Here is a 24428-nt window from a genome sequence, read left to right as displayed (position 1 = left end):
ATTCTATGAGGCTAAGAAGACGATTAGGAAACTGGGAATTGAATACAAAAAAATATATGCTTGTCCAAATGATTGCATGTTATATCGGAGTGATGATGAAGACTTGACCAAGTGCAAACAATGCGGGACTTCAAGATGAAAACAAAAGGTGCGGGAATGTTCTATTCTCAAGCTGAAAACTCATGTCAAGAGAAATGAAAAACCAATACCAGCAAAGACTCTTCGGTACTTTCCTCTCATCTCGCGATTGCAACGGTTATTCATGTGTAACAAAACATCTAAAGACATGTTATGGCATAAAGAGGGTCACAACAACGACGATTTTTTAAGGCATCCAAGGGATGCTGAAGCATGGAAAAAGTTTGATGCGAAGAATAATTATTTTTCATTGGATCCGCGTAGTGTTCGCTAATGGATTTAATACTTTCGGGAACATGAGCACAAAGTATTCCATTTAGCTGGTGATTCTTATCCTGTACAACTTTCCTCCATGGCTTTGTATGAATCATACCTCTTTCATTCTACCTAAGATTATTCCTGAGCCTAAAATTTCAGGTAATGACATAGATATTTATCTGCAGCCCTTGGTTGTTGAGTTGAAGCAATTATGGGATGGCGTTGAAACGTACAATGCTAATAAGAAATGCACTTTCAAGATGTTTGTAGCATTGATGTGGACTATTAGCAATTTTCCAGAATTGGAAAACTTATATGGGTGGAATATGCATAGCAGGTTGGCATGTCCTACCTATAATTTGGATGATAAGGCATAGCGACTCACGTTTAGTAAAAAATGGTGTTTTATGGGTCATTGTCGTTTTCTAAGTCAGGGACATAAATTTAGACTGGACCAGGTGAGATTTGATGGCCAAGTAGAGAACATGGATCCCCCAAAGACGTTGTCTAGAACAGATATCTTGAGGCAATAATCAAATTTTCACGTGTCATTCGTAAAGATGACAAATGTGATAGGACAAAAAAGACGCAGTGGTGAAGATGACAACCAGTGTGACTCAAATTGGAAGAAGAAGAGTGTTTTCTTTGATCTCCCATATTGGGAAGAAAGTATGATGCGTCATAACATTGATGTAATGCACATAGAAAAATTTATGCGATAACGTAGTGTTCACTATATTAAATGATAGTGGAAAGTCAAAGGACAATCTGAAACCGCGAAAGGATTTACAATGCATGAGCATAAGGCCAGAGTTGTGGCCGTGCGATGGTGGAAAATATTCTTCAATATTTACCATGTCAAATTCACAGAATGATATATTTCTAAAGACTCTTCAAAAAGTTGTCTTTCTAGATGGTTATTCCAGCAATATTACGCGTTGTGTTGACTTGCAACAGCGTAAGTTAACTGGGTTGAAAAGTCATGATTGTCACATTTTGATCGAACATTTACTTCTAATTCTGGTCAAGAATGAACTGCTTGCCCCCATGGCTAGCGTAATTGCCGATCTGTCATCATTTTTTCGAGCACTGTGCGGGAAAGCCATTAACCCTCTATAGCTTGATGAACTCCAAAATCATGTTCATACCCTATGTCGTATGGAAATGATTTTTCTTCCATCGTTCTTCATAGTCATGGTACACCTTATCGTGCATCTTGTTGAAGTAAAACTTGGTGGCCCAGCACATTATCGGTGAATGTATCCAATAGAGAGATTAGTTTTTATACAACCCTGTTTACAACATGCGGTTCAATAATTAATTTATGCTAAGTGTATGAATTGTTTTTTTTAAAGATATATGGGTTGTATGAAGCAATATGTGCGCAACAGGGCTCAAACAGAAGGCTCAATTGCGGAGGGCTACTTATCAGAGGAAATTCTAACTTTCTGCCCTAGATATATGAATAACATTGAGACTAAAATGAATCGGCCGGTGCAAGTTGACGATCAACCTAGTGGAGTAATCCTTAATGCATGTGAAACTATGTTCCCAAAAGTTGGAAATGCGTTAGGGGTTGCAACACATTTTAAGCTAACTCAAATGGAATGACATCAAGCATATTATCACGTGCTAGTCAACTACGAGGCTGTTTCTGAATTTATTGAGTAAGTAATCTTATGTTATATTTCAAATCTCAAATATAAATCTTTACACCCGGTCACTATTTGCGAATAACGTTCTACTATTTCATATAGTTCAAAAAACAAAGAGAAGGTTACGAGATCAAACAAGGTCAGCATCGAAAATAGACAACATTGTGCACAAGGAATTTGTTTAGTGGTTCAAGCAAGAGGTTAGCATAGAGTATGGCGTTATACCAATTGCTTTGATAGCATAAAACATATACTACGATATTCTACTTTTTATGAAATTAAGAATAGTTGTTATATGGTAGCAGGTTCTAATGGATAGCACTCAGTATTCAAATGAACTTAAATGACTTGCATGTGGACCCATACTTCAAGCAACATGTTATGAGGCATACAATATCAATGGGTATAAGTTTAGAACTATGACGAAGGAGGAAGAGATGAAAACCGAAAATAGTGGAGTATATGTCTTGTCTAATACACGAAGTTATGCAAGCATGCATGGCAAAAAAGTGGTTGTTGGTAACGTCCCATACTATGACAAAATAGTAGACATAATTGAATTGAATTACAGTTGTCGGTTCTCAGTCGTGTTGTTCAAGTGTGTTTGGGAGGACACGACTACTAGTAAAGGTATAAAACAAGATCATTTGGGTCTTACTAGTGATAACTTCTCTCATTCGATACACACCGATGTTCGAGAAGACCATGAACCGTACATATTGACATCAAAGGCTCATCTCGAATACTATGTGGATGATGAAGTAGATAAAGATTGGAGTGTAGTGGTTCATGTCAAGCCACGAGACTTGTATGATATGGGAGAAGATAATGAAGAAGTTGAAGTTAGTTTTTCTCCATAGCTAGGGTTGAACATCTCAGCGGCAAATGACTTTGGAGACTTGCAGTTGACAAGAGATGATGTTATAGAAGACCCTGCCGACAATGCATCTGAAAATATCGACGAGGTTGCATAATGGAAACAGGATTAAAGTTAATGATTGTTAACAAGGGTCTTTTTATAATTAATGTGTTTAATAATGTTAATGGTGTATGTAGTTTGATAGTTATATCACGATTGGTAGTTTCAAAACTCAATTAAATCTTTACTGAATTGTTGGTTTTAATAAATAAAAGTCGTGTCCTATTTTTTTATATGATTTTTTTAGAAATAGTTAGCTTACAATGAAGTATTAATTTCGTTATTATTGTTGATATTCTTAATATCATTGTTATGATAATCATGCTATCTATTTGTTATAATCGATGCTAAAATTGTTATCAGTAATAAATATTAGAGAACGTAAAATAATTGCTTAACATGGAAAATAAAAACGGAAGACTTTTCATCATGCTGTGCAAGCACAACATTCACGAAAGCGATGGCTATGGTCTCTCTATTCTCTTCATTGGAATATGCAATTTCTGTTGCTAGAGACATATGGTTTCATAAAGTGAATGTTAGGTGTTGGTTGGAGGCTATATCAGGACACTCTTGTTTCAACCAATACTTGGATACGGCTAACGAATCTATCATGCAGGTTTGTTTATCAAGCATACCCTATTAAACTTGTCTTAAACTATATTTGATTAATACATATTTTAAGTTGTCATATGCGAACATACTTGCTGCAATAATATTTGCAATGTCAATATTCATATTTGTAGGAATTTTATGAATAGGGATCAATGTATGAGAAGAAATTTGGATATGTTTTTATGATATATGCATTTGGGAAGAGCTCTGAAGACATACTCGCTGAATTAAAGGTAAAAAAAATCAAAAATGCTATTTGTACACTAATTATAACTAATTATAACTAAATGATAATGTAACACCCTAATACTTTTAAACTGAGTTAAGCTTTATTCGGATTATATTTAGTAGCTGATATTCAAAACCTTGCGAAATTTTTCTTTTAAACAAATGTGAAATATTTATATAAAATAATTTATAGATAAAAATATTGAATAATTAGTTTTTATTAGAATAGTTACTAGTTGAAAAATATAAGTGGATTTGAAAATACTAACATGAAAAACCGGTGTGCTAAACTATGAAGGCACAATAATGACAAGCTTTACTCATACCAAATAAAAAAGGAAACATAATAGTTACAATTGCAATCAGTCAATAAGGATAAAACAAGACACATAGGAAATCCTAATTCTCTTAATTTGTTTAACTATGGCTAAAGCAATTGCATATTCTTCCTTCTTAAGGTAAACGTTTAATGTTTTGTATCTATGTCCTCGATAGCTTGCTCCCATTAGTGCACCTGTCTTTTCACCTCAACTGTATTGCTTCGTACTGCATCGTTCCTGAAGATGGTACGAAGAGAGGGGTGAGAAACAAAAGTTTCTCAGTAGTTTATCTATATGGTGTCATCGTATCCATCCCCAGCCATTCCGAGTTTTAAAATAAAAATAGTGATGATGCAATGTTGTTCAATTATTATTTTCAAAAGTCTTGATTAGTCGGAGTGGTGTGACTTTTAGATGCTTCTCATTTACTTATGTCATGACATGTGTAATGCATACAAAATGCCTATAGCGTTAAAACATATAAAGGTAACTCATAAACCTTGGTATGATGTTCTCATAGGCCATAAAACAAGACGAAATAAATAATAAATAAGAGAAGAATAGTAACATTGCCATAGATAAGTCAAACAGAATAGATCTGAATAAAATAAAGATCTTAAATAATATCATACATCATACAAAAAGGAACTTTGGAAAAAGAAGGATCTTTAAATGCAATAATAAACATAATCATAAATAAAAAAAAAAAGATAAAAGAAGAACAATCATAATCACTCTTTTCATTGTACTTTTCATTACTTTTTCTCGTAACTTTTATGGAAGGTATTGAGCTCAAACCGGTATAAAAGGTGGGAGTCCCCTTCCCTTACAGAAGGTTCTTATCCCAAATGTTTTGGCAATCACCTTCCCTTACCGAAGGATCATATTGATATCTTGTCTTTGGGGTCTCCTTCCCTTACCGAAGGATCATTCCCTCAGTTCAATTTACAATCAAGGTTATTTAGACATACACAGTTGACAAGAGATGATGATATAGAAGACCCTGCCGACAATGCATCTGAAAATATCGACGAGGTTGCATAATGGAAGCAGGATTAAAGTTAATGATTGTTAACAAGGGTCTTTTTATAATTAATGTGTTTAATAATGTTAATGGTGTATGTAGTTTGATAGTTATATCACGATTGGTAGTTTCAAAATTCAATTAAATCTTTACTAAATTGTTGGTTTTAATAAATAAAAGTCGTGTCCTATTTTTTATATGATTTTTTTTAGAAATAGTTAGCTTACAATGAAGTATTAATTTCGTTATTATTGTTGATGTTCTTAATATCGTTGTTATGATAATCATGCTATCTATTTGTTATAATCGACGCTAAAATTGTTATCAGTAATAAATATTAGAGAACGTAAAATAATTGCTTAACATGGAAAATGAAAACGGAAGACTTTTCATCATGCTGTGCAAGCACAACATTCACGAAAGCGATGGCTATGGTCTCTCTATTCTCTTCATTGGAATATGCAATTTCTGTTGCTAGAGACATATGGTTTCATAAAGTGAATGTTAGGTGTTGGTTGGAGGCTATATCAGGACACTCTTGTTTCAACCAATACTTGGATACGGCTAACGAATCTATCATGCAGGTTTGTTTATCAAGCATACCCTATTAAACTTGTCTTAAACTATATTTGATTAGTACATATTTTAAGTTGTCATATGCGAACATACTTGCTGCAATAATATTTGCTTTATGAATAGGGATCAATGTATGAGAAGAAATTTGGATATATTTTTATGATATATGCATTTGGGAAGAGCTCTAAAGACATACTCGCTGAATTAAAGGTAAAAAAAATCAAAAATGCTATTTGTACACTAAAATCAGCCACCAATGTATTTGTATATAAATATATGTGTGGTTTAATTTATTTTCAATGTGTATTTGTATTTCAGCATGTATTTTATATTGGTGGCTAATTTTAGTGGCTGATTTTGGTGTAGACGTATCATAACTAAAAAAATATATATAACATAGAAAGTTCATCATAAAGAAACAGTGTTTTACAAAAAGGATGATGAACTATATTTTTTATTATATAGATGCGCTTTACAAACAAGCATGCGATTGAGTTGGATATTGCATCACATGAGGAAATAAAATTTATAGAATTACCCATTACAGAGATCCTTTCAGAGAAATCTGCCCAAACTATCAACAAGGGAGATGGTAATCATTGTTTATTTTTATTTACTTTTGAAACTTGTCTTACCATATTAACGTACCTATTTTTTTTTTCTAATTTACCATCTAATGACTTGGGGATTGTTGGTTTCATCTAATTATACTAAGATTTTTGTATGCGGGTTGATAATTTTAGTGTTAGCTGAATATTCAGGCGAAATAGTTAATGACAGTCTAGATGTGGCAAAGACTGATTTAGAAGACAATTTAGATGATATCTCCTCTGTTGGAATTGACATCTCTATGTAGTTTGATCTGAATAAGGTTCCGGAAGAAGACAATAAAACTTTAGATGACCAACAAAGAGAAGATGACGTATACGTTGCAAAAGGGGTTTCAATCTGAACAAAAAACTATGGTTGGAAAATGACATATTAGATCCTCTATCACGTGAAGCCAATAGATTCTTGACAGAATATTTTTTGCCAGGTCAATACGATGTTGAAGAGAAAATTTGACCTTTTATTTTAAGACTTACATTATTTCCCTTAATTTAATAGTTTGGGTTGCGGTATTACATATTTCACTACTTTAAGAATTTATTGATTGAGAAAAGCTCTGCATACAAGTCATTAGGGCTTGTATGCTTTACAAGTTAATTAACGAATAAACCCTCCAAAACGCGATGCAAGGTACGTTCTTCTTCTTCTTCCTCTTCCTCTTCTTCTTCTTCTTTTCTTTCGTTTCTTGCCTTCTCTTTCTCCTCCTTCTTCTTCTTACTGCACATTCTTCTTCCTCTTCTCTTTCGTTTCTTGCTTTCTCTTTCTTGTTCTTCTTCTTCTTGCACGTTCTTCTTCCTCTTCCTCTTCTTCTTCTTTTTTCTCGTTTCTTCCCTTCTCTTTCTCCTTCTTCTTCTTCTTGCTACACGTTCTTCTTCCTCTTTCTGTTCTTCTTTTTCATTTACGTGCTTTTCTCTCTGTTTTCTTTCTTCGTTATTCTCGATTTTCATTGTTTTTTTACATCAAGCTCTGAAATCGTTTTTGAAGAAGAAGAAGTAGCAGAAGATGAGGAGGAGAAAGAGAAAGAGTTCTGAAATATGCATGAGGTGTACTTCAACGAATTTTGGATGTATTTCTTAAATCCTTTAGGTGTATTTTTGTAATCCTTTGGGTGTATTTCTGTAATCCTTTGGGTGTATTTTTATAATCGTTTGGGTGAATTTCTGCAATCCTTTGGGTGTATTTCTGTAATCGTTTTGGTGTATTTCTGCAATCCTTTGGGTGTATTTCTATAATCGTTTGGGTGAATTCCTGTAACCATTTGGGTGTATTTCTGTAATCGTTTGGGTGTATCACAGAAATACACCCAAAAGATTACAGAAATACACCCAAAGGATTTAAGAAATACACCCAAAATAGGGGGAGACAGTATATTTCTTCTTGAAATTTTTTAATGTTTTGCTGGTTAAGGATGAGGCATATGACAGAGACAATCTAGAAGAAAAACCTAGAAGAACAGTAAAATAGTACTTTGAATAATGTTTCTTCCTTTTTTCTGGTGATTTTTTATGGAGATTTGTATCTTTTCTTCTTGATTTCTTCTACTCTTCGCGAAGAGTTGGAACGTTTCTGCAGAATTGTAGTAGTTTGTTTTGAATCTTGATGGTTTGCGTTTTGATTGAGGAAGAAGAGGAAGAGTGAACGTGGGTGGAAAGAGCGCGTGTTTTTTTTTTATGGTTTGCGTTTTGATTGAGGAAGAAGACGAAGAGTAAATGTGTTGTTGAATGAGCGCGTGTTTTTTTCTTAGACTTGGAGCAACTTGTATAACTTGTAAGCCAAAAAGGCTTGTATGTGTAGCAGGCCTCTATGATTTAGGTTTAGTAAGGTATAACTTCGAAGAAGCCTACTATTAATGTATGCTCAATTGAAATTAGCATTAATTTATACATATTTTATATATTTCTTTTAGATTTATACTTGAATGCAAACTTAAAAAATCTTATAGTAAACGAGAAAATTTAATTTATAAATTTGTTCACGTGATTAAATAAATATATTTTTAAATTGATTAATTTTTTTACGTAAAATAAATCCAAAAATAGTGTTACGGTTTAAATAACAGCGACTCAAACATATTTGTCAAAATAAACTTATTAGAATGTATCAAAAATTAAAATACGGCCAAACTCAAATTAATTACTAATAAAAAATTCTAATTTTATGAAATATAACATTTTTCTATTACAACAATGAAGAAATTAGTAAGAACTTAAGTAATTTATACTCTGTTTGTCTTCAAAAAGAGACTACATCGAAATATTAAAGTTGAGGTTTTTAACAAAAATTGCGGCGGTTGGGATGAAACCGCCGCTAAAAGTAAATATTGAATCAGCAACTATTTTTTCACAATCAGGTTAATTTAGCGGCGATTAGAGCATAACTGCCGCTAAAAGGCAAACGAATAACAACGCCACACCTAGCCGCCGCATGGCCCGACCTCTTATAAAATAGACTCAAATTTAAATTATTATAAAGTTTTAATATGTTAATAGGTCAGATCTTACTAATTAGTCTTATTGGCCTATCAAACTTGTTTGGACATGTTAATACATAAATAAATATATAAATAATTTTTATTATTAACAAAATTATTAGATATTTTAAATTTATTATATTTTATTATAAATACTTTTGTGTATTTTAAATATTTTAAAAATTTAGAAATTCTTGTAAACATTAAATTTGACATATTACATATAAGTAATTTTTATTTAAAAATAATTTTTATAAATAATATTTTTAGCTTTTTATTTTTTGTGAAAAACAAAAATTTTCAGGCCTTTTAACAAGCTTTAAGCTAGGTCAAACTCAATAACAGGCTAGACTTAGTACTTAAAAAAATCTATAGTAAATTGCAAGTCAGACTTAGGCCAATTAACTATATGATAGGTCTGTCCTGTTAAGAGTAAAATCTAGTCTGGCCTAGCTTGTTTTCTATCCCTATTTGTACTCATAAATATTCAAAATAATGATAAATCTATTTATAGAAAACAAAATTGCCATCGTATGCATCGAAAATAGGTTTTGATTGACAAAATTACCTAAACCCTAAAAAATTATTCAAAATTTATAAATTACTTATTCTAACCTAATCTATCCATCCCGAATCTCTAACCATTCCTTCCACTCCCTCTCACTTCTATAATCTATATTTCATCATTCTTATTTGTTCTTTTTTGCCGTAAACTTTTTTCTCTTTTACCATTCATTATAATGAGCAATCATTGAATACATTCATCTCTCCTTTTTATTCCATACACTTTTCTCCCCCACAAACAAAATTTAACCTATCTCCGCACTCTCATTCACTTTCCTTCACTTATTCTTCTTCAATAATCAATCCACCATCTCAGTTCTTCAAAATTAAGTTCACCAATCACTCACAATTTCACCTTATTTGTCTTTGTGCTCTCTCAAGTGATCTTTCCATTGAACCTAATAAAGAGTCATTGATGACGGTGTTAAGGCCAGAGCACAGGACCCTGCATGTGACAATGGCAATGTGCACCTCAAAGAAAATGGAAGAAGACTTCCTTGTAGGGGGCCGACATGATGATAAATGAAGAGAGAGGTAGGAGTTGCAAAGGTTCCAAAGAAGTCGTAGGCGATCGGGCAAAAAACAACATTGGATTGAGATGCATAATAGTGTTGATTAGTATGAAAATGAAATAGGGTTCGTGATCCAAGGGGGTTCAAGTGGCTTGGATAGTTGAGATGTATTGAGATAGATGGGGAAGGTCTGTGACATAGTGAGCTTGAAGAGGATGATTTTGTCCATGTCTGAATCATTGCTCGATTATTTTAGAGCCACAACCTAGACAATTCGACAAAGAGAATAAGGCAATGATGATGGTAGTTGGGGATGAGAAATCATGAAGAAAGATTTGGGTGGTCGTGGTAATGGATTAGGGATTGATTAATTATAATTAAAATTAATTATATTTTAATAGCATCTCTCACCTTTTTTTAAATTAATTATATTTTTAATTATATAAAATTATTATAATAAACATAAATTTTATTGAGCATCTAAATTTTAAAAATAAAACAGAAATATTTTTATTAATCATGGCATATTTTCTCTATTCACCAGGAGAGATTTCCGGTTGTGGGTTTTAGGGACGATATAATAAATCGGATTGATAAAGAAGATTCGATAGCTCTGGAGAGAATACCGACAATGGAGGAGATAAGAGAAGCTATTTGGGATTGTGAATCATCCAAAACTCCAGGAAGTGATGGGTATAACATGAATTTCATTAACAAGTGCTGGGATGAGATTGGCACAGAGTTCATGATAGCTGTTCTGGATTTTTTTTGATCGTTAAGGCTGCCTTCTGATTCCAATATTATTTGGGTGGCCCTTGCACCGAAGTTCACCAGAGCCAAGGAGATCAAGGACCTTCGGCCGATCAGCTTAGTAGGTTGTGTTTACAAGGTAATCTCCAAAGTGATGGTTAGGAGAATGAGATCGGCCATGCCAGGTCTAGTTGGGGAGACTCAAAGCGCATTTGTGAAGGGTCAAAAAATACATGATGGTGCTCTTATTCCATGCGAAACAGTGCACTAGTTAAAGACGAGAAAGAAGAAAGCAGCAATCATTAAATTAGACTTTCAGAAGGCTTATGACCGGGTGAAATGGAGTTCTGTAGATATTGTCCTACAGAAGATGGGCTTTGGTTGGAGATGGAGGGCATGGGTGAAGGAGTGTGTTGGTATAGCGTCTATGTCAATCCTGATAAATGGCTCACCATATAAACCTTTTAAGATGGAGAGGGGATTGAGACAAGGTGATCCTCTATCCCCATTTTTGTTTGTTCTGGTTGTTGATATTCTGTATAGGATGATAAGGGAGGCAGTCAGGAACAAATGTATTTTGCCACTACTGGTTGGAAAGGACAATATAGAGTTATCACACCTACAATTTGCAGATGACACTATTTTGTTCTGTACACCAGAGGAGGAAACCATCAGAAACTATGCCAGGTTGCTAAGGTGCTTTGAGATGATGTCAGGGTTATCTATTAACTTTGATAAATTAAGTTTAATCCCAATCAACTGTGAACAGTAGAGGACTCACAACATGTGCAACTTATTGGGATGCAAGGAGGCCAGCCTTCTAGTCAGATATCTTGGCATTTTTTTATGAGTGAACCTAAGACTGGTTAGGACTTGGAAATCGATAATTGACAAGGTTGAGGAGAAGCTCAGCTTGTGGAAAGCAAAAGTGCTCAATGAAGCGGGTAAGCTTGTTCTTATTAAATCTGTGTTAAATAGCTTGCCGGTGTACTACTTGAGCCTGTATAAGATGCCAAAGACAGTGGCAAAAAAGTTGATATTGCTGTAGAGGAGGTTCCTGTGGAGCAAGGAGGAAGGTAGAAATGGGTTGGCGCTAGTTAAGTGGGAGGTGGTTCAAGCCCCTAAAAAGGAGGGTGGGTTAGGGGTAGGTGATGCCGTGATTAGAAACACTGCACTTCTATTCAAGTGGTGGTGGCGGTTTTCAAGAGAAGAGTGCCCATTATAGAAGAAGGTCGTGTGCTCTTGCTATGACTTTAACCCAAATGTGATGTTATCGGCTCAGATATTACCTACTAGAGGGGGTCCATGGAAGGATATCTATCAACTACAGATTAGGGATAGTAATGTGAGAGATAAGATGATTGCGGGGTTGACTATGAAGGTGGGTGACGGAAGGAGGACTCGATTCTAGGAGGATGTTTGGCTACAAAGTGGTTCGCTAAAGATGAGTTTTTCGAGACTTTTCTCCATTTCAAATAAAAAAGGATCTGTCATAGGGGATTGTGGGTTTTGGGACGGGGTAGAGTGGATCTGGAACTTCCAATGGAGGCGAGAGTTATACCAATGAGAGATGGAATTAGTGGATCAATTGCATGAGACTTTGAGGCCTATTAAGCTAGCATATGATAAGCAAGACAGAATTGTTTGGAAGTTCGACAAGGAAGGTATATTTTCAACTAACTCTTTTGTGCATGTGATGCAGTCAGAAACCCTCCCGGACTAAATAACCAGTTAACAGCTTCACCAGAACCATTTGAAAATTAAAGGTTTGGTTCCGCTACGAGTGGAGTTATTTATTTGGTTTACTTTGATAGGAAGAGTAAATACAAAAGAAAGACTGCATAGGCTAGACATTATTAGTCATGGTTATAACATATGTGTTTTGTGTAAAAAAGACATTGAACATATTCACCACTTGTTTTTGGGGCTGTGAGTTTACTTGGCAGGTGTGGTGTCAATGGCTATCTGACTTTGGAAGATTGTGATCTATTCCGGGTTCATTAAAAGAACACTTTGAGAGCTGGACAGGTGTTGCTAACAAGAAGGGAGAGCGCAATAAGTGGCTCATATGCTTTTTTTTTGTTATTTGGAACGTGTGACTAGAGAAAAACGGGTGGATTTTCAACAAAAAAGAAGGGGTCAGAGTAGGTGTTCCAGAAATCTGTAATCAGTTATAGAGAGTGGAGTAGTTTGGATTCCTTCTTGATGGCAATGCCAGAAATGACATTAAGGATAGTTTTCTATTTTGGATTTACATGTTTGTTAGTTTTTGTCTCTCCACTGTGTTGTGTTGAGCTCTCTTATTAAAAGAAAAAAAAGATATTTATTAATATTTTTTAATAAATACTTAAAAAATATAATGGATATAAATTAATTAATAAATTATTGAAATATGAAAAATATAATTTAATACAAAAATAAAATAAAAAATATTTTTTTGAGAATAAAAATTAAAATTTTGTATAACTATTTAATTATAATTGGATCCATCAATCACCAAATTCCGTAATCTGACTAGATTGATTACGGTTCAGTTTCGTTAAGTACGCCGAAGAGGCAAAAATGCCGTTGAAAATTGAAATCCGGAAACGGGAAGGGTTACGACAAACAACTTAACATTTCTCTGATATAAGAAAAACACAATCGGAAAATTATTAGCGCCTGTAGCTCAGTGGATAGAGCGTCTGTTTCCTAAGCAGAAAGTCGTAGGTTCGACCCCTACCTGGCGCGATGTTTTAACTTTTTTTTTTTAAGAGGCTACCTTACGAGATATCCATCTCCAATTGTTAGTGATGCAACTCTAAAAAACTAAGGCTTCCTAAAACCCTCTCTCAGCAAAACCTCTTTCATCACTATTCCATGTCTCAGAGTAAGTGACACCAAAACCACCGAGTTCAGAGAGAACAACACACTTTAACTCTGGGTACTCATGGCAGGTCCTATCCTTCTTCGTTCTCTCTGGTCCTCCACAAGAAAATCCGCATCTTCTTTCAACTGTTCCTCTTCTCCTTCCTTTTCTTCTTCTAGATCCTTCCTCTACCGATTCAATCACTTCTCACGCGCCTTCTCTGCCGCCGCACCGGCCTCTTCCGCCGCCACATCTGCATCTACCCCCGGCGGCGCACTTGACCCCAGCCGCCTCCGCAACGTCGCCGTTATTGCGCACGTCGACCATGGCAAGACTACGCTCATGGATCGCCTTCTCCGCCAGTGCGGCGCCGATATCCCCCACGAGCGCGCCATGGATTCCATCACGCTTGAGCGCGAGCGTGGAATCACTATCGCTTCCAAGGTTGGCGCCATTTTCGTTTCACTGTCGAGTTGAAACTTCCCATTTTCGCAGATTTCACTTGTTATGTGAGAACTATTCTCACTTTCAATGTTTGAATAGGTTATGTTGATTTCAATGTAACTTCTTTTATTTTTGAAGGTTACGTCCATTTCGTGGAAGGAGAATGAACTGAACATGGTTGATACTCCAGGACATGCTGATTTTGGTGGCGAAGTAAGTCTCTAGTTTCATTCAATTGGCTTTTAGAAAGGTTACTGTTCTAAACATTATAATAGTTCACCAAATCAATTAGCAAGTGTTTTTATGCAATGGGAATTTGGAGTGTGATCAATTAGTATATAACCTGCTTGGTCATTGAAGTGTTTCTTTCATTGTAAAGATGGTACTCCTGGGTTCCTTCTTATCTTTCATTTTGCTTGAATCCGCAGTTGTTAAGAAACTTGGAATAAACAATCCTCAATTAATGACGAAAGAGAATAGTAGAATAAATTTTAACAACTTTTTACATATTTAAGGGTATAATTGATAATTCAATAATAAATTCCATGGAAAAAATGAGAGTGACAAACATTTCTGTTTCTGAAGATTATCCTTTACATCCTGATTTAATAAGATAATCTTTTTGTAACTTTTTTCTTTCTTATTGAATGTGAAACATCTCACTGAAAACTATATACTGGTTGTAGGGCTTGCGCTGTTCTCTCATTTTCTTGTTTTGATGAGTAGGTTGAACGTGTTGTTGGTATGGTTGAAGGGGCTGTTTTGGTTGTTGATGCTGGTGAAGGTCCACTTGCTCAAACAAAATTCGTTCTTGCAAAAGCCTTAAAGTATGGGTTGCGACCTATTCTTCTGCTAAACAAAGTAGACCGCCCTGCAGGTACTCCTCTAGTTCTCTGCTGTCACATTACATCCAGTAGAGTTTATGTATCATTAAATGTGGTAATGATGCTGTGCATATACATAAAGTAAGAAAAGTTGAAGGAAAAAGAACTAAGATATTTTTCTGTCATTTTGAATGCCATCTGATTTGGCAATCCATCCCTCTTGATATTTCTCTCTGTTTTTGAATTCCTCTGAGGTGGCATACATCCTCTTCCTATTTCTCTTTGTTTGGTCAGCCCTATGTTCAATGGTAGGCATTCCCACATGCCACATTTTTCACACTGAAACAGTCAAGTTACCCTAAGACAGTCTCAGATTCCTATTGTCATCAGCAGCCAGAAACAGTTGTTATCTTGGTTATCACTGGAAAACAAGAAATCTTTTTTCTGTCTCACCAATATGTTATTATTTGCACCATTTTGGTACTCTATATTTGTGATCTAATTCTTTTAAGTCATATATTTTGTAGTTACTGAGGAGATGTGCGATGAAGTTGAGAGCCTGGTGTTTGATCTATTTGCCAACTTGGGTGCTACAGGTAAATGGAAATATCTGATGTTTTGATGCTTGGTTGTTCTGTAACTTCAAATCCATTTTCTGAATTTTATTATTGTTACTGTATTTTTATAGAGGAGCAACTAGACTTTCCAGTTCTTTATGCTTCTGCTAAAGAAGGATGGGCATCTACCACGTTTACCAAGGATCCTCCTGATGAGGCAAAAAATATGTCACAATTGCTTGATGCCATTGTTTCACATGTCCCACCACCAAATGCAAACATTGATGCACCTTTCCAGATGCTGGTTGGTGTTTTAAAAAATTTGTCGAGTTTATTGTTATAGGCTGTGTACTGATAAGTTTCCTTTTGGGGTGTTATCATCTTCAACAATGCGGTTTTTCTTTTCTTTTTGTTGGCAATGAACTTTCCTCATCATTAAGTGAAATTTTATTGAGGGTTCATACTATTCAATTTGATTTACCCTTGCATTTTGTTAATTTATTAAAGTTAAATTTCAATTCCCTGTCTAAATCATCACAAGTCACAAATAATTACAAGGTTCCACAAGTTAAAAGAACAGTAGCTTTAGTAAATTTTGGTTTCAGTTTCTTTCTTTTGTACCCTCTTTGAACTAGTTGCTTTGGTGATGTTTACTAGGGATCAGTGAAAAACCATGCTTAATAGTGTTTTTCAGGTTTCAATGATGGAAAAGGACTTCTATCTTGGTCGAATTTTAACCGGACGCGTATATACTGGGGTTGTTCGTGTTGGTGACAGGATTCATGGATTACGTAATAAGGACTCTGTTGCTGAAAAGATTGAAGATGGAAAGGTTTGTGCAACTATGAGTGAATTACATCTCTATAGTTATAGTTGTAGATGGATGTTCTTAGATTGGTTATGGTATTATGATTGGTAAATTATAAGATCTAAATTCTCTTAGCTATTTTTCATCTAATGGGTAATTTATTAAATCATCCTATGAAAGCATTTTATTTTCCAGTTCCGTTAGTGTATTCCTAGAAATAGAAATGTGTTCTTTCTTCTTCTCCTTGTTTTCTTATTGTTGCTTCTAACCTATCAACAAGAGAACTTACATCTTGTTTAGAGTAGCATTAATGCTACAATGTGAGTGTGGAATGTTTTATTCCTTTTAGGGTGTCTTCTGGTACCACTTATATTCTCCTTATTTCTTTATTGTTTCTGTAAATTCAATTGCATATAAGCAAGCGGATTTACGTTTTATAAGTCTAATAGTATTTCCATGAAAAGAAACATTACTGGCATTGAATCAGAACAGGCCAGCTTTAGTTTTATATTGTTTTCCATCTTTTAGGTGGTGAAACTGATGAAAAAGAAGGGTACAAACATGGTTCTAACAGAATGTGCTGGAGCTGGTGATATAATTTCAATAGCTGGCTTGGCAAGTCCATCAATAGGCCACACAGTGGCAACAGCAGAGGTATATATTTTTTTTGTTCTCATCATACTTATCCCTTCTCCGAACCCTACATATGCTTTACACTGGATTGCCCTTTTTTTATACTTATGTCTTCTTATAGGACCATTTAACTTTGTGTGAAAAGGGCCATTGGTTGTTGATGGCCCTAAAGAAGTTTTACTAAATGAGAAGATAATGTAGAAAAAGAGGATAAGATATCCTCAGATTGATACAACATCTACAACCTAAATGATAAACCTTGTGACAATGCATCATCTTTTTGAAAATCAACTGGAGTTGGGGTGCTGCCAATTGTAGAGAAGATGGTATAATCTCACTTTAGGTGGTATGAACATGTTCAGAGAAGGCATGCGGAGGTTCCAATTAGGGGAGTTGATCAGATGGAAGTTAGTTCTATGGCTCACAATAGAGGAAGACCTAAGAAAACACAAGAGGAAATTATCAAAAGAGATTTAATATAAAGGACCTAAACATGTAACTGAACATCAAACATAAATCGCCATTGTTTTATTTTAAATTAATCGGTTTATTCATTAAAAAACCTAGTTATTTTTTTGAAAATGTTTTAGATATGCTAGTTTCACCAATTTGAAGTTTTAATTTTTACATTTTATTTTAACATGTTACTGGAAATTTACTTGATGTTAAAATCTGCTCTTTATTTTTGGATGATCTCTCAAATGAAAATACTAACTTAATGATTTAAACTAACTATCCATTTGTTTTACTGGTTGAGAAGAATGATCAGCTTTATATATTTTATTATGTTTGTATTTGATTTATACATCAACTTTGTATGCTGCATTTTGAGAATCCTACTAGCTTGAAATTGATGACTTGAGTAACATCATGATTTTATGTCCTAGGTTATGTCTGTATTACCCACAGTTGAATTGGATCCTCCTACAATTTCCATGACTTTTGGTGTAAATGACTCCCCATTGGCCGGTCGAGATGGTACTCATGTAAGTAATTTTACTTTTAACTTCTTTGTGGCCTTTAGTTTAATGTGTTTTATTAAGGAGGAGGTTTCCAAACGCATACCTGGCCTTCTATTGTCTTTGGAGCAGGATTCTATAGTTTTTTGCCCTAAGTTCTTATGTTCTTGTAGTTGTTGATCAGTGTATGCAGCAGACCTTCTATTGTCTTTGGAGCAGCATTCTATAGTTTTTTGCTATAAGTTCTTATGTTCTTATAGTTGTTAATCAGTCTATCAAGCAGATAGGTTAATGCTGAAATTTTTGTAGTTGACTGGAGGAAGAATTGGTGACCGACTGATGGCTGAAGCTGAAACCAACCTTGCCATAAATGTGCTTCCTGGCTTATCAGAATCATTTGAGGTTCAGGGAAGAGGAGAGCTACAGCTGGGTTTGTTCCTTTCTCTTAAACTGGGGTGATCCTTACTGTGGTTTCAATTGTATTCTGATGGCATGTATGTTAACAGGTATCCTGATTGAGAACATGAGACGCGAGGGATTTGAATTATCTGTGTCTCCACCTAAAGTCATGTGAGTATTGAAGTTATTAATAATGCTCCTTTTTCTTTCTTGGTGCCTGATTAAATGGTCCAAAGTTGTTTGGATCCCTGAAACTCCAAATAAGACATTGAAGAAAAGTTATTAATTTATACTTATTTTATGTTTTCTTTTAAAATTTGTTTGTTATTTTTCTTTTCTATTATTTTCTTTTGTTTGTTATTTATCCACATTTTTTTACACGTCCATGACACAACACTGCCATTGACCTTAATACCAACACCAACAAATACTCCATTAACAACACGAGCAATAAGAACAGGAGCCCTAACTCCACTCCAATAAAAACGCAAAATTTTTCTTGGCTGATTCATACAAATTTGCATGGGCTATTTTGTGCTTATTATCAATTGAGACTAATGAACTGAAAGAACACCAAATTCGATCGAGAAATTTGAGAAATTGGGTGAAATCAAAACTCCAATTGTAGTAGTTCATAGTGTCTTTGAGGTATAAAGAAGCCACGAATTGAAGGCTAGGTTTTATTCGTTGTTGAAGCACTCTTTGGTTATGGATAGAGAACACTGTAAAATGGGTGCAAAATGGAGTTCAAATCAGGCCTTCAATGGCAGAACTCGATTTGGGGAGGAGGATGGCTGCCCTTGTCCTTTTTGATGCGTGAGTTATTGTAGTTGATCTGAGACTTTTAAGGGTGTGGCTACTGCTGAAAGTGAACTTTATGTCTAAGATTTGGAGAAGTTTGACATTCTTTGAAGCAGTCAACATTGAAACTAAAGGAGAAGAAATTAGGATGTGGTGGATGTCTTTGACAAGGGAAATGATAATGGTTTGGTGTGTGGTGGTTAATGATGGAGAATGATGGATGATGATGCTCGGTGGTGGTGGTAGTGGTGGTGGTAGTGGAGGGTGAATGGTGTTGTTGGAAAAAGTTGGAAGATGAAGGAGAGAAGAATGAAAATGGTGGAGGCAGAAACAGTGTGTTGGATTAGTGGAGAAAGAGATGAAGAGTGGTAGTGGATAAATGGAGGATAAAATAGGGAATTCATAACTATATAACTAAGGATATAATAGATATTTCAACAATTTTTACAATTCAATATGGATGTTTGAAACTCCAAATATCTTGGGACCACTGTAACATTCACCTTCTTTCTTTTTCCTCCTCCTTAATTTTCAGTCTTGACCAAGTGTGACTTAGCATGTTTAACACGCATATGGGTTTGGCAAGCTGTTTAAAAACCAACTAAATTCTGTAGTCTTTCTTGCACTTTCAGATATTTTGATTTTAACTGTTGAACAACTCTTGTGAATATTTAAGCTACTTGGTAGATGCCTAGTAATGGTTGACATCACAAATACAATTCCTCATTCAAGATTTTGTTTGCCTTGAACTAACAAGACACAAGTCTGGTTATGATAGACTGAAGTTAATGGCCCGTTAGAATCAAACTCACATGCACTTGATCATTAGAGTAATACACACCAAAGACCAACATTTTTTGGGATGTCACAAGTAGGATGCTCACAAATGATTTTTCATATCTCCTATCAGAAATTATAGGGAAAACATGGAACAGGATGTCAGATAAATGTAATTAATGTGGTCATATCCTGAGAAGTGCAAAACACTAACCTAACACTCCTTTTTGCAATGGTATTTGAGATCAAGAAGTCAAGTACAAGTCCATCCCAATAACATGACTAACATAGTAAGTCCCAAAACAACCCACACCACGAATAACAACGAATTAGCATGGTGCTTGTGTCTTTGGGTGGATCTGGTGCTGGTCAATGTTTGGTGCCATGAGGCTTTACACACACCCTTGCTTTTATCTTAAACTTGTCTTTTATTTATGTATTCTCCAGTCATAATGCATGAAACTTTTTCTTGTCATCAAATTGATCTTGAGGGGTCTACCAATGTAAAATATTTTATCTGTCCAAATGTTGTATACTTGTTGGTGGTCCACTGATTTTGATTTCCTGAATATATACATTTTTTAGGGCTCACGTTTTTCATTTTCTCATGCTTAATAGTTGAGGTTCTTTTCTATTACTTTATTAGGTATAAAAGTGAAAATGGTCAGAAACTTGAGCCAATAGAAGAAGTCACAATTGAGGTAATAGCAATTTGATTTTCACATTATTCTAGTCCGAGAGTTTGGTTGGCTAAATTCATGTTGGATCTATCACAGGTAAATGATGAGCATGTTGGATTGGTAATGGAAGGCTTGTCTCACAGGCGAGGCGAGGTCACAGACATGGGTCCTGTGTCAGGAGCTGTTGGTCGGACTAGACTGACTTTGACTTGTCCATCAAGGTTAGAACAGTTGTTTCTATCTATCCATCTATATCTTAAATTATTTTTATTTAGTATTTAGCCCTATCCCATAGCCCATGGGGAGAGGATTGAGTGAGAAGCAGTAGTTAATTGTGATTGAGAAGAGTAAATTTGCATTGTTGGATCTTATATCAATGGTCAAGGGAGAAAGGAAGGGGGGGAGGGGGTTGTGTGGCTTTCTATAGTGACTATTTGACTTCTAATATTCACCATCCATATATGGTAATACTTGCCATGTTTACTCTTCTGATTCATAATAAACTACACCTCTTACTAAATATTTTGTCCATCAGACTGTACATACCTGGTTTTGATAGAATCACATTGGTCTATCATTTTTCTTTCTTTTTTATCCATTGTGCTTTTTCTTCGGATAAGGATAACATGTTGCAATCCTTGTGGTTTTCTTTTAAATATTGCTCTAAAATGACCAGGAAAGAATATTGTAAGGGAGAAATCTCTTATTAATTGCCTCTTAAATAATTAAACATCAGTTAAATAGTCTGACCTAATTTTTATAATTTCCACTCAAATATAGTTTTTGCCAGTGATTCAAACAAGGCTTGGACGTATCTTACTAACGAAGTCCATATTTTTGGTAGAGGGCTAGAACTTTATCACAGCCTATTGATGTAACTGAGTAATTTGAGCTCATGGAGTTTAGCCCCATGGCTGGTAATAAAATATTTTTACATTGTGATCAATTGAGACATAAGTTTTTTCACAACACACTTATAGTGAAATCAAATCATGTGCAGCATTCAACAAGTCTAACAAGTAACTTCTTCATTGTTGCTTGTTCAGGGGCTTGGTTGGTTACAGGAGTGTGTTCAGTAGTGACACTCGTGGAACTGGATTCATGCATCGAGCTTTCCTTTGTAAGCATTCTCCATATGCTTGATTATCTTGCTAACTCCTTATATCTTTTTTTTTTTGTTGTTGTTGAGAATTTCCATGTTTATAATGCAGCCTAGTTTAGCATCAGGCTTATTTATGTATGTTTCATTGTTATTTTGCAGCATATGAAAAATTTCGAGGACCTCTTGGCAATGTTAGAAAAGGAGTACTGGTAAGTTTGTCTACTGCTGTCCTACTTCTGCATTTCATGAGGGTAGTATGGCCCCAATTTTTAACACTGCACTTATCATGTGTCTTTTGCCTTTTGTATAGGTCTCAATGGGTTTTGGTACAATCACAGCTCATGCATTGATGAGCTTAGAAGCACGGGGGATTCTTTTTGTAACTCCTGGAATGGAGGTTAGAATTTTCCATGTTTTTCATGTATTATGGCTATGTTCTTGGTCCTTACTACATATGCCCCCCCTCACTCACAAACTATCTTTGTTTACATTTGTTATTATGCATAAATTATTCATGTGCCCATTGCCTAAGCTTAGATTTTCGGGAGAGTTATTTCACAAAATGGTACAAGATCCTTTGTAACCAGGTGGTATTGAGTTTCATTCCTTAAATGCTCATTCTTCTACAGTTCATATTTAGCACAAGATAAGGCTGGCTTATGCCTTGTTCACTTTTTAAGTCCGAATTATAAAGGATTCTTGCATGAGCTTGTGTCATAAAAACATTCATATTTTTGTGAAAATAATAATAACCATTCAATGATTTCACCTGACAGGCTAACATTTTAACCTGTTGGGAGCGATAGTTCATGACAATCTTTATTGTCATTTTGTTTTTCCCACTAGGGCTGATCATGAAATCTGCTCACTACGCATGTTTATTTGAGATGTGATTTTATTTTTATATCAGTATGAGTAAGCATTGAGTCCATGTTTTCACTGTAGCTACACTTAGGATACCCACTTATCTGAACACAGAATTGTATCATTTCTAAGATGGATTGTTGTAATTACTCGTGTTCATGGTCTTGCGAGAAATTTATACTGCATTCTCCTTTTTATTCCGCAAGGGAGCTTGGGGAAGCCAAATAAGTATACTTTAAACAAGAAGTTTCACTTGTTAGTTATTATATATTTTTAGTTTTGGGACAACAATCTAGCAGTTACTTTTCCTGCAAAATACAAGGGTTCTTGATTTTTCATTGCTTAATGATGTAGTCTAGCTTTTGCTTGTAGTGCATCCATAAGTTCATTGTATATGCTGCCTGTAATTATTGTTCTTGGTTTTACAGGCATATGATGGGATGATTGTGGGAGAACATTCACGAGACACAGATCTTGATGTAAGTATTCTTATCCTGAGTTTAAGTGTTATTTCAAAGTCAGTGACTCACTTACAGACTTGATATTGCAGATCAATCCGGTGAGAGCTAAAGAGCTTACAAATATTCGTGCTGCTACCAAGGATGAGAATGTGAAGCTGTCTCCCCCACGTCTCGTATGTATTTATGTGCCAGAAATTTATGCTCATGTCTTCAAGACAAATGAGAATTTTGATAGTATATAACCTTGTAGGGTGCATGGATTCCTGTGCATTCATACATTAGATGTCTGGCAATGAGTTATAGCTTTCCTCATTCCATGTTCCTAAGCATCAATTTCTCAACTCATAAACAGCTGAATTTATGAACTTGTGTCGACCTGAATAATGGGGAACTTTAAAATTCAAATCGGTATTCATATTCCCACTGAATGGTGAAGAATTTTGTTAAGGTGCTATTTGTATGGGTTAGTTTTGAGTATGTCAAATGGTGAAGTAGTGAACTATCAATATGTTCTGGTTATCCCAGAATGTTTCAAGGAACCCGGCAGCTTTCATGTTTCCTTTAGGGGGTGTGTGGTTGGGAGAATTATAAATAATTTCTAGAAATTTTAAGATGGGAATATCATATTCCTATGTTTGGTTCAAAGTTTGAAAAGCTATTCCTAAGTAAGTTTGATTCCAGGGAATCAAAATACCATCATTTCAATTCCTACCTTTCCCCTGGGTATATTTGATTCCCATGGGAATGGAATCCAAGTAACAAAGTAATACTTGAACCACACACCTCCTTAGAGTCTGCATGACATGAAGTATTTAGTGGAAAAGCTGCAATATGAAGTATTTCCTTTCATGTTTGTTCTTATCTTGTGTTTATGCTGCTGCAGATGACACTTGAAGAAGCTATAGGTTATGTGGCTTCAGATGAGCTTATTGAGGTTAGTTTTAGCTTGTGATTCACTCTTCCATAAAACCATTCACTTGTATTTTGTTATGAAAAGATGCATGTCCTTCTTTCTCAAGTCCCTTTCCTTGAACCTCATTCACAACGATGTCCGATGAATTGTGTCTATAATTCCACTGATTCTTCCAATTTCATAAATGAATTTGTTTATGTTCATTTTTTCTTGCGTTTTCTTTTGTTTTTGCGAAGGTTACCCCAAAGGCCATCCGTTTACGGAAGAAATATCTTGACGTTAACAAGCGTAAGGCCATGAGCAAAAAGCCAAAGGAATGAGGATTGAGGAGTTTCACTCTCCATCAAATTTTGTAAGATTTAATTTATTCGGTGTATGGTATAGTCATTACAAACTCCCGCCCCCCCAAACCATATAAGGTTCCACCTAAATTCAAGTAATGTAGTGCAGGAACTGCAAAAAGAAAAATTCTATGGTTAGTGATAAGGTAACTCAATTTTGTATTTCTTTATAAAAAAGGCAAATAATTGGCAAAAAACAAGTTGCCAATTGTTATGTAATAGCAAAATACGTTAGTGTAAAAGCCATGAATACGAAGTGGTCAGAGATGAGAGTTTATTTACTTAATATTTTGTTAATGGTTTTGCTTGACATTTATGTTTATTTATTTATTTTTTGGGGGTATATACATTTAGGCCGTTGGTGGTGTGTGTTTGATGC

At 35.0% G+C, this 24428-nt stretch overlaps 3 protein-coding genes and 1 non-coding gene across 4 annotated transcripts; all 4 read left to right on the top strand.

Moving 5' to 3' along the window:
* Positions 1 to 3430: 3430 nt before the first annotated feature.
* On the top strand, positions 3431 to 5177 carry LOC148570074 (uric acid degradation bifunctional protein TTL-like). The gene is made up of 3 exons (XM_088506822.1): positions 3431 to 3589; positions 3732 to 3818; positions 5109 to 5177. Exons 1-3 carry the CDS (start codon positions 3431 to 3433, stop codon positions 5175 to 5177), a joined length of 315 nt encoding a protein of 104 aa, XP_088362948.1.
* A 405-nt stretch (positions 5178 to 5582) lies between these two features.
* Positions 5583 to 6589, top strand: LOC107632595 (uric acid degradation bifunctional protein TTL-like). The gene is made up of 4 exons (XM_016336261.1): positions 5583 to 5741; positions 5857 to 5943; positions 6199 to 6325; positions 6477 to 6589. The coding sequence occupies exons 1-4, from the start codon at positions 5583 to 5585 to the stop codon at positions 6587 to 6589; spliced, it is 486 nt and encodes a 161-aa protein (XP_016191747.1).
* Positions 6590 to 13295: 6706 nt separating this feature from the next.
* TRNAR-CCU (transfer RNA arginine (anticodon CCU)) lies at positions 13296 to 13368 on the top strand. The gene has a single exon. It is a non-coding gene; the product is annotated as a tRNA-Arg (tRNA).
* A 21-nt stretch (positions 13369 to 13389) lies between these two features.
* EMB2785 (elongation factor family protein) lies at positions 13390 to 24361 on the top strand. The gene is made up of 19 exons (XM_016332692.3): positions 13390 to 13930; positions 14069 to 14143; positions 14657 to 14807; positions 15282 to 15350; positions 15443 to 15615; positions 16006 to 16143; positions 16648 to 16773; positions 17640 to 17738; positions 18021 to 18141; positions 18218 to 18281; positions 20335 to 20389; positions 20465 to 20589; positions 21415 to 21488; positions 21630 to 21679; positions 21781 to 21867; positions 22763 to 22813; positions 22885 to 22968; positions 23679 to 23729; positions 23945 to 24361. Exons 1-19 carry the CDS (start codon positions 13568 to 13570, stop codon positions 24026 to 24028), a joined length of 2040 nt encoding a protein of 679 aa, XP_016188178.1. The 5' UTR covers positions 13390 to 13567; the 3' UTR covers positions 24029 to 24361.
* Positions 24362 to 24428: the final 67 nt, after the last annotated feature.

Source organism: Arachis ipaensis, chromosome B3, assembly GCF_059453495.1.
Source record: "Arachis ipaensis isolate K30076 ecotype BB chromosome B3, ASM5945349v1, whole genome shotgun sequence".
In the NCBI taxonomy this organism is placed as follows: Eukaryota; Viridiplantae; Streptophyta; class Magnoliopsida; order Fabales; family Fabaceae; genus Arachis; species Arachis ipaensis.
This window is presented reverse-complemented; position numbering and strand designations above follow the sequence as displayed.

Coding starts and splice junctions, on each gene's coding strand:
- EMB2785 (XM_016332692.3), top strand. CDS start 13,568: ATGGCAGGTCCTATCCTTCTTCGTTCTCTCTGGTCCTCCACAAGAAAA. Junction 14,808..15,281: donor CAAAGTAGACCGCCCTGCAG/GTACTCCTCTAG, acceptor TATATTTTGTAG/TTACTGAGGAGATGTGCGAT. Junction 17,739..18,020: donor CCGGTCGAGATGGTACTCAT/GTAAGTAATTTT, acceptor AAATTTTTGTAG/TTGACTGGAGGAAGAATTGG.
- LOC107632595 (XM_016336261.1), top strand. CDS start 5,583: ATGGCTATGGTCTCTCTATTCTCTTCATTGGAATATGCAATTTCTGTT. Junction 5,742..5,856: donor CTAACGAATCTATCATGCAG/GTTTGTTTATCA, acceptor CTTTATGAATAG/GGATCAATGTATGAGAAGAA. Junction 6,326..6,476: donor AACTATCAACAAGGGAGATG/GTAATCATTGTT, acceptor TGATAATTTTAG/TGTTAGCTGAATATTCAGGC.
- LOC148570074 (XM_088506822.1), top strand. CDS start 3,431: ATGGCTATGGTCTCTCTATTCTCTTCATTGGAATATGCAATTTCTGTT. Junction 3,590..3,731: donor CTAACGAATCTATCATGCAG/GTTTGTTTATCA, acceptor TTTTATGAATAG/GGATCAATGTATGAGAAGAA. Junction 3,819..5,108: donor ACATACTCGCTGAATTAAAG/GTAAAAAAAATC, acceptor AGACATACACAG/TTGACAAGAGATGATGATAT.